Source organism: Zonotrichia albicollis, chromosome 21 (genome assembly GCF_047830755.1).
Source record: "Zonotrichia albicollis isolate bZonAlb1 chromosome 21, bZonAlb1.hap1, whole genome shotgun sequence".
In the NCBI taxonomy this organism is placed as follows: Eukaryota; Metazoa; Chordata; class Aves; order Passeriformes; family Passerellidae; genus Zonotrichia; species Zonotrichia albicollis.
The window spans coordinates 6566129-6575388 of NC_133839.1; the positions used below are offsets into that span (position 1 = coordinate 6566129).

General features: G+C 54.2%; 1 protein-coding gene and 1 long non-coding RNA gene across 2 annotated transcripts; one reads left to right on the forward strand and one right to left on the reverse strand.

Moving 5' to 3' along the window:
- The first annotated feature begins 7 nt into the window (after positions 1-7).
- On the forward strand, positions 8-5917 carry LOC141731363 (uncharacterized). Its single transcript, XR_012583399.1, has 2 exons — positions 8-140; positions 3669-5917. It is a non-coding gene; the product is annotated as an uncharacterized LOC141731363 (long non-coding RNA).
- On the reverse strand, positions 2002-8580 carry CDK9 (cyclin dependent kinase 9). The gene is made up of 7 exons (XM_074556239.1): positions 8423-8580; positions 7809-7890; positions 7306-7396; positions 5393-5559; positions 4639-4810; positions 4408-4556; positions 2002-2663 (listed from the first exon to the last, which is right to left on the reverse strand). The coding sequence occupies exons 1-7, from the start codon at positions 8512-8514 to the stop codon at positions 2298-2300; spliced, it is 1119 nt and encodes a 372-aa protein (XP_074412340.1). The 5' UTR covers positions 8515-8580; the 3' UTR covers positions 2002-2297.
- Positions 8581-9260: the final 680 nt, after the last annotated feature.

Genomic DNA, 9260 nt, shown 5'->3' on the forward strand with positions numbered 1-9260 from the left:
CAGCATCCGGCGCAGCCGCGTGCGGCCGGGACACGCCGCGATCACCGCTGCAGGCCGGGCTCGCCCGCCGCTGCCATGGGGCTCGGCGCTTTGCGGGATGACCGGAGCAGAAAGCGGGGACCCGTGGCGGGCAGCAGCCGGTGAGGCGGGGGGCCGCGGGGGGCGGCGGAGGGGGTCAGGAGGGGACGGGGTGCGTTGTCGCCGCCCCGCGCGGCCCCGCAGCCCCAGCGCTGGCGCGGCCCCGTGCCCGCCCGGCGCGCGGCCCCGCGCGGTACCTGGTAGTCGGTGGCGGGGGCGCGCGCGGGGCGCGTGCTGAAGCGGCGCCGCCCGGCCCGCAGCGCCCCGCGCAGCGCGCGCAGCCCCCGCGCCACCATCCCCGCCGCGTGCGCGCCACCGCCCCCGCGCACCGCGCGCGCCGCCCAGCCCAGGGGGCGGGGACGTCCCGGCTCCCCCCTGACGCCACCGCCGCCATCATTGAAGCTGGCAGCGCGCGCCACGTCGCATGAGGGAGGGGGTAGCGCCATCTTTGCGAGGGGCAGCCAGGCCCCCGCCCCCGTGGCCAGCCGGACACCTCGGCACGGACACCGGGGTCCCAGCCGGCCGTCCCGCTCGGAGGTAGCATCAGGCACAGCCCGTCTGTCATGTCAGCACAGGGACATGGCCCTGTAGCCCCCACCGCCCGAGCTGGGCCACAGGGCTCCCCCGGAGCTCCGCAGCCCCCGGCCGGCAGCACCGCCCCGGCCCGGTGTCAGCGGGGCTGCCCGCAGCAGCAGTGCCTGTGTGTTAATGGACGGCAGCGCTGATGGCGCTGAGCCCCCCCAGCTCCCCAAGAAGCGGACGGGGGTCTCGGGCTGCCTGGACCCGCACTGCCCTCGGGAAGGGCCGGTGCTGTCCTGCAGGCTCCCAGTGCTGTCTCCGTTTAGGCAGCACAGCGACAGGAGGGTCACAGCAGCTGCTTGGGACAGGACCGTGTTTATACACAGTGGCACAAGTCAACTACCTTATTACTCATAGTCGACTATTTTTCCAAAGAAACAAAGCCCCCCCCCAAACCAGACACTGTTTCAGAGCCCCAAACCAAGAGAGAGTTACCTTGTACATGCCTTTCATCAAGCCAGAGAACGGCCCCACTCAGCACCACTTCCTCATGAGACTTTACACTACCAATGGCTTTTGTCAGTTGTAATTGTTAACAGACAAGTTACCAAGTGCCAAATGCTATCACCAGCTGCACACCTTGAATGCTGGGCTCCTGCCATTCATGGGGCTCAGGGAGAAGACGGCTGGCTACAGCCAATGGCCACGGGACACTGTGCAGCTGTGGAGGAGCACTTGCTCTCTATGAATTGATCCTGACAAGTTCTGACATAAAGTGCGCACAGGTGATCCCAGTGGGTCAGGCTAGTCACTGTGCCCAAAGGAGGCAGGGGTCTTGTTCTAGTCTCTCATGCAAAGAGCTCCAGGAGAGAGCAAGGGACACAGGAGTGTCCCTCTGCTCTCAGCAGAGTGTGACCAGCCCTGCCACACTATCCTGAAATCCCTGCAGACAGCAGGACAGGTCTCACCTGAGGCACAGGGCAGTGCTTGGCTGCAGCAGGTTGGGTGTATCCAATATCACTCCCAGTCATGGCTTGCAATTAAGAAAACATGGATGCCATGTGCTGTCACAGAAACCAGCTATCCTGGTCTCCTGGCTACATGGAGCATCCAGCTCTACCAGCCACCTCTCTGATTTGCCCAATAAGCCCTTTTTTAGGCTAGATCCCAGTCTCCAGGGAGAGCTAGTCATGCTGTCTAGGGTGGCTCTGCCTTCCCCAAGACATCTCATGACTCAGAAGCACCTGCCTCATCCTTCACCAACACTTCAGTGCTCAGTGCATATTCCATGCAGGAGCTGTGACAGACCAAGAGAGCTGAGACATCTCCAAGCAGGGCCCAGTTTGGTCCAGGGCAGCTACTCCCAGTCCTGGTACCATTTGCGAAGAGCCCCAGCATGGATGGAGACACTTTTTCCATCACCAGATCCATAACAATTGATCTGCAAGTTTAATGTAACCAATACAGACTTTTGGGGGGGCAAAAACAAGTTCTGAGACAGGAAACTGGAGGGAAACAACGTCGAGCTCACAGGAATCACCTCCCCAAGTCACACAGCTCTGCAGTGACCGAGGAGATGGCCAAGCTCTGACAACACCATCAGTCAATTCACCTTGAAAAAAGTCCTTTCCTAGACAAAAAGACCTTGCCAGGACATCTCCACTCAAGGTGGGGAAGCCCAGGCAGGACCCCGCCGGATGTCAAAACACTCTGTCGAACTCAGTCTGGTTGGTGGCCGCCGGGTTCCTGCCCTGGTTCGCCGGCTGCTGGGGCATGTGCCCGCCCCTCCTGCGCGGCGGGGCCAGGTACTCGAACATGGACTGGTTGTGGGTGGACAGCATGTTCTTGAGGTCTGAGGGCATGGGGTCAGACCAGAAGAAGTCGTGGTTGAGGGCGTCGTCGCTGTCGATGCGCTGGGCGGGGTCCAGCACCAGCAGCTTGTCGATGAGGTCCAGCGCGTAGGGGTCCTTGACGTAGGCCTTGAGGCGATCCTTCACCTTCCGCTTCTGCCCCTTGGGCAGGTCCAGCTTCTCGTACAGCTCGTACTTGTCCACGTTCGGCCACACCTGGCAAGGGTAGGAAAAGGGGTTGGCAAGAAATTATGGAAGTTCCAGCAGTGGGAACTATCACTGACCCTAAGCATCCTCCTAACTGCACGAAACTTTTGACTCGTCCAAATAACCCCTGACTCAGAAAAACTATCCCCATACAAATGTGGATTCATATCCCTGGGATCTGCTCGATTCCCCTTCTCAATCCACTTCTTCCTAGTAGCCATTCTCTTCCTCCTACTAGACTTAGAAATTGCCCTACTCCTCCCACTACCATGAGCCACCCAACTACAATCTCCTACCACCACCCTAATCCTCATAAATGTCACCACCTGAATTCTCAGAAATGTTATCCAGTGCCTTTGCTTTCCCTGGATCATGTCTCATCTGCATCCAGCTCCAACACTATCCCAAAGAATAATTAAAAGGATTTCCAGCTTTTTTTTTCTCTAAGAGGCATTTCCAGGAGGACCACCCATGGGGTATAATTTGATTATTTTGGGAAAAACCATGTTTTTTTCTTTTAGCTGCTTCTTGTTACTGATGGGTCTTTAATGACTCCTTTTAGGACTGTCTTTTAATTAGGGAAAAATAATGACAATTCCTGGCAGGCATCTCTTATAGCTCCAAGGGTTTGCTTTAGTCAAGGAAAATCCAATTTATTCCTAAACTTTATTTTTATTTATGAAATTATTGATTTTTTTTTTTCTGTTAAATTCTCCAAGTGGTTTTACCCCACTTGGAGAATACCCTGAAAACTTGATGCCCTGAAAGGATTTCCTATGGCTTTGGAAAGGGAATTAAAAATGACCTGTCCATCACAAAAAAAAAAAAAATCCTATGAGATTATTCCTTAGGATAACACAGGCAGGGCTGGGAAAGGGAACATGAGGTAGGATGGGGTTTATTTGGGATTTCTGGCACTGCTGGAAGTGGAGTTAGCAAGAAGTTATGGAAAGGACAAGCCATTTTTGGTTCAAACCCCCTCAGGCAAACCAAAATAACAATTCTGTTTTAGAGCCTCCAAGCTGGCAGACATTGTTCTCACAGCAACAAAGAGGAACAAAAGGCCTGGAGACACGAGGATAACTCAGGACAGTCTTCCTGGTGTGGAAATGATGCTCAAGGATTTTGGTTTCCCTATGAAAGAACTACTAGAGAGCACGGTTCAGGCCAGCTACCACATCAGAAAGATGAACTGACAAAACTGATTACTAAATAATCACCTGGATGTGGCACCTTTTATCCTTAGAAAGCGAAGGCTGCTGCAATCACCAGCACTTATCTCGGTCTGGGAGAACCACAGCAGGTAGCTACTTGCCAAAGAAAGCGCCTTCAGAGTATTTACATAATGACTGTGACAGCAGGATGAGGACGGCAGCTGCCAGCACCACATCCCGCAGATCCCAGGCTGGGCTGAGATCCCTCAGCTCGCTCCCCACAAGAGGGCAGGACGAGCTGCAGATGAAGGAGGAGCTGAGGAGGGGCCGGTTGATGCCATAAATCACAAGACAGAATTCTAGAGGCTTTTCAAGGTGACCAGCACAAAACATCTGAGAATAAAAACCCTCACCCTTTTTTATGCAGAAATTGAGAGTGTTTGTGTGAGAGACAACCCCAAAAGGCAGGCTAGAGATTCTGCAGCCTCCCTGCCAGCAGCAGGCACACTCCACTGCACACAGGGCAGGGAACAGGCCTGAGTGCCCAGACTGTGCCCACACTCGTGCTCTGCAGAGCCCATCCCCGCTCTCATCCTCACCTCTGGCGTGATGGAGCCGCAGAGCTGGCTGATGAGGGTGAGCTGGTGCTGCTCCGTGTTCCCCTGCATGATGGGGCTGCGAGTCCACATCTCTGCCATGATGCAGCCTGCGCCCCAGAGATCAATGGGGGGGCCGTAGTCGCGCTCCCCTAAACGGAGATGCCCAGTTAGCCTGACAGAGGGCATGGAAGGGCCACGAGGCCGGCAGAGCCCAGCCAGGGCTCCCCCTACCTAGGAGCAGCTCTGGGGGCCGGTACCACAGGGTCACCACGCGGTTGGTGTAGCGGTTGGGCTGGCTGTTCTTGGCCAGGCTGAAAGCTCGAGCCAGCCCAAAGTCCGCCAGCTTCAGGACCCCATCCCGTGTGATCAGCACGTTCGCTGCTTTCATGTCTCGGTGCAAGATCTGTACAAGGACACACATTGAAGAGTTGAGTGAATAAAGTGCTCTCCTTGGGTGTCTTGCACCAGCACATGCTCAGGCTGCAGTGGTGGGAAACAAGGATTTCTCTCCAGCCTGTGCTAAGAACAAGGAGCAGGTGTCTGCCTGCTCCTTGGAAAGCCACCCTCTTGTAGCTATGATATTTTCTGAAAAATCTTTTCTTTAGGATTTTTCCTCCTGAGAAGCTGGGAGGCCTCAGGAACAAAATGTAAACAAAGATTATCTGCTGCTGTGGAATGCAACAGGTAGATCTGTGATTGGTCTCATGCAATTGTTTCTATTAATGGCCAATCACAGTCAGCTGGCTCGGACTCTCTGTCCGAGCCACAAGCTTTTGTTATTCATTCTTTCCTATTCTATTCTTAGCTAGCCTTCTGATGAAATCCTTTCTTCTATTCTTTTAGTATAGTTTTAATAAAATATATATAATAAAATAATAAATCAGCCTTCTGAAACATGGAGTCAGATCCTCGTCTCCTCCCTCATCCTCAGACCCCTGTGAACACTGTCTCACCCTGTGAGCACAGCAGGAGTCTGTGCCATTACCTTGTTCCTGTGGATGTAGTAAAGTCCATTCAGCAGCATCTGCATCACTTTCTTGATCTCTGACAGCGTGAACTTGACGTGGGCGTTGCTGAGCAGGCCGGCCAGGTCGTGCTCACAGAAATCAAACACAAGGTAGATGCTGCCCTTGCACCGGTTGTACGGAGAGGCTGCAGGAGAGGCACAGAGGCTGCCAGTGAGGGACCCTCCCCTGGCTCACAGCTCCTCCTGCCTCCCACCACCCTGCACCTCATACAGCACCCCCCACACAGAATCTCAGGGCACAGGAACACAGAGAATCAGACAGCCTGCAGGCCTCAAGGTCTTTTTTAAAGAAGAACTGAGCGAAAACTAGCAACGCAAGATGAGGATTGGTGCAGCAAATGTCATCAGACAGGCAAGGAAAGGGCATGGCAACCTTTGAAAGCTTCACTTCGTGTTGCTCTGGGCACATAAGGGCTGTGGGGTTTCCTCCCTGCAAGCTGTGGCTGCCAGCCAAGCATCAGAGATAGAGGAGGCACCCACAGACAGCCCCAGGAAAAGTGCAGAAACACAGAAAATCTGTCTAATCTCACATTAAAAAGTGAGATTTCCTGCAACCTCAAACAGGATCTGCAAAAAAAGACAGATCTTGATCAAAGCGATACAAAACTCCAAGTGCAGTTTGAAGCCAATGACAGCAGAGTTTAAGTGAAGGAATCAATTTCAATCTTGTTCCTAGAGCACCCACACAAAACGTTATTAAAAAGAAAAGCTGATTTTTATCAGTTGTCATCAGCAAAACCTGCTGATCAGCATCTCCAAGTGGAAAAGCTTAGCCCCCAGAGAAGCACACTGCTGTGCTCCCCAGCCAGGAGGGTACCTGCTACCCTGGGTTTGCATTCCTCACACAGACACTGCCCCAAACACACCCTTCCAAAGTAAAAACAGAAAAACCTCACATTTGAGAACAGTAAATGAAACATTTCTACTTTACTGCAAACTGAGGTCAAGGTAGATTTGGATGAAAACTGGAATACAAACAAAACATAAAAAGGGAACAAATGACATGTCTACAAAAATATTTACTTTTGGTATGCCAGACACCCAATCATCACAGCTCTTTTAATCACAGAGTGAATTAAAAATTAACTTGTCATTGGTGTTTTTACTCATACCTATTCAGACAGCAATCTACACACAGTTGAGTACTGGAGTATCTTGAATTTCCCATCAGTGCCTGTTCAGTGACTGGACTTTTTAAAAAAACACCAGATACTAGTCAGCTTTGTTTTTATTTCACTGACATGACTGGCTAGGGAAGGGCAGGCTGTAACATCAACTGTCCCTTTCCAAATTATTTTTCCAGTACAAATCCATGTGAGAGAATGATAAATAAACTCTAGCAGATGTTATATGGCAGTTTCACTGTAAACAGCGCCAGGCCAGTGCTGAGCCTGTGAAGCAGTGGGGGCACCTGGGATCAGGTGGGAGGGAGGAGGTGGAAGAGCAGCTCAGAACTGCCCCTATGGAGTCCCAGCCCTCCCAGCACAAGCAGTTACATCACCCACAGAAAGAGCTGCTGAGTGAGCCTCAGCTGGAGCTGTGTCATCAGCCTAGAGCTGCCAGAAAGCATCACAAGCCAACCAAGAGAGGCTGAGAAGCCTCTGCTCCAATGTCTGCCCAGTGCTGGTTCATTTAAAGCCTCTCAGAAGGGAGTTTCCTAGCACAGGCACATCCTGGCAGGACTATCACAGCTTTTTCCATCTGAGCATCAGCAACATCCTGACTCATTTAGAAACTCTTCTCCAAGATAAGTGACCTGTCCCAGTCAGGAACAGAGGCCCGTGCTCAGCCAGACCACCCCACTCCCAGCAGAAGACACCAGCCTGCTCAGCAGGGCTCAGAAAAGCCATCATTAACACCCTGCAAAGTACCTTTGGTCCTGCAGATTTCTATGAGGTTCACCACGTTCTCATGTTTGAGCAGCTGCAGGATTTTAATCTCTCGCAAGGCTGTGATGGGGAACTGGAAAAGAGAAAGAGAGAATGGAGGCTGGAGGTGCAGGAGGCCAGGCCACCTCTGCCAGAGAACAGGAGAGGTGTGACCAGGCAGCTTGGCAGGTCCTGCCCTCCTCTCCATCACACCAGGACATGGCACAGCCCAGCCTGGGCTGCAGAACAGCCTCTCTGCCTGCTGCCTTTGCTGTTCAAGCTGTCAACTCTGTCCCCAACCCCTGAGCATGTGCTTCACACATCACCCAGCTCCTCCACACACACAGCCAGTGTGCAGCCCTATGCTGGGGTCCCAGAGGAGAAGAAACACACAGGAAGTGTCACCTCCCAGCAGCCAACCAGTGCAGCCCAGTCCCCTCTCTGCTGCCACGTGCCTTTGCAGCCCAGGTGACAACAGGCCCAACCCAGCCGTGCCCCACACTTACCCCTTCCTTCTCATTTTCCATCAACACCTTCTTCAGTGCTACTTTCTTGCCTGTCTGGCGATGTTTGGCTTTGAAAACTTCCCTGTAAAAAAAACAGAAAAAAATTCCATAAGCAGCACACAAGGAGAAAGAAGCCAGGTGCCTCTGACAAGGAACAAGCCTAAACAAAGACACACTAAAGCATTTTACAAAGAACTCTGTGCTGAGCCAATATAGCCACATTCCCCCTGGGCCAAAGGCCCTCAGGACTCACTGAACCAACAGAGAGCCCAGAGCTCTTGCAGCTTTATAAGGATTTTCAGTAATGTAGCACATTTTTGAGCAAAACAATGCACATTTGGAGCCAAGTTATAGGTTCCCACCCTAACTGTTTTCAAGGTTAACTCTGCTCCGCCAGAGCTGGGACAGAGAGGGGTCTCAGGCTGGGAAAAAGAGGCTCCAGGAGCCAGACTGGTTCTCTGCAGCCAGAGGAGTGACCGGGGAGAGGACACGCGAGCACCGAGCACCGGAGGCAGGCACGGATGGGCCGCGGGGCCGGGCCCGGCTGCAGGCCTGAGCCGGGGAGGGCCGGGGCCGGACCGGGCCAGGGAGGGCCGGGGCTGGCGAGCACTCACCCGAAGGTGCCCTGGCCGATTTTGGCGAGCTTCTCGTACTTGGAAACCTCGTCGCAGAAGGGGCACTCGACCATGTCGTACTGCTTGGCCATGGCGGCCGCGCCGTTGCCACAGCACCGCGTCCCGCCCGTTCCGCCACGTGACCTGGCGACACGGCCACGTGACCCGGTCACGGCGCGGGGCCTTGTGGGTGTTGCAGTCCTTGGAGGCACCGCCATGTTGTTCCTCCTCGTGGCCCGGGAGCACCGAGCGGTCCCCGCTGCCGGTGGTTCTAAAGCGCGTTGCTGTGTGCCCCGTGTGTGCTTAAACACGTCAGGAGTTAAACAAAGCTTCTGCTCCTGCGGCTGTGGCTGTGATGTAGGGAGGCCATGGCCAGGCAGGAGGACTCCAGGCTCTGGTTCAGGGGAGCCTGAGTTCCTCCCCCGGCCATGGCTGTGTTGAGGTGCAGCACAAAGAGCTCGATCTGAGGCTGTTCCAACCTGGTCCCCAGGGTGGACAGCACCCAAGGACCGAGCTGTGGCAGAGGTGACTGCCAGCATCCTGGTTATGGGAACCATTAGCTCCCTGGGAAACACAGACACCAGACCCCTGCTGGGTCCAGGCCACATTGTCCTCCATGGTGACACTGTCATGGAGCACATCAATGTCCCCAGAATGAGAGAATGGCTGGTGGGCAGTGCTCCTGCTGGCAGCGATGCCACCCAGCTCCCACCCCACAGGGGCTGAGCACCAGGTGTGCATGGCAAAGTCCTGTCTGCAGGGCTGGAGCCTCATCCTCAGAGCTGGCAACCTCACCCACAGGGCTGTCACACTCATCTGGGGCTGCCACCTGCTTCTG

What these genes read in the sequence shown, in the direction of transcription:
- CDK9 (XM_074556239.1), bottom strand. Translation starts at nt 8,514, where the DNA reads ATGGCCAAGCAGTACGACATGGTCGAGTGCCCCTTCTGCGACGAGGTT. An exon ending in ACTACATCCACAGGAACAAG is followed by an intron (nt 4,811 to 5,392) that starts GTAATGGCACAG and finishes GTCCTTGTACAG; the next exon opens with ATCTTGCACCGAGACATGAA. An exon ending in GCCCCCAGAGCTGCTCCTAG is followed by an intron (nt 4,557 to 4,638) that starts GTAGGGGGAGCC and finishes ATCTCCGTTTAG; the next exon opens with GGGAGCGCGACTACGGCCCC.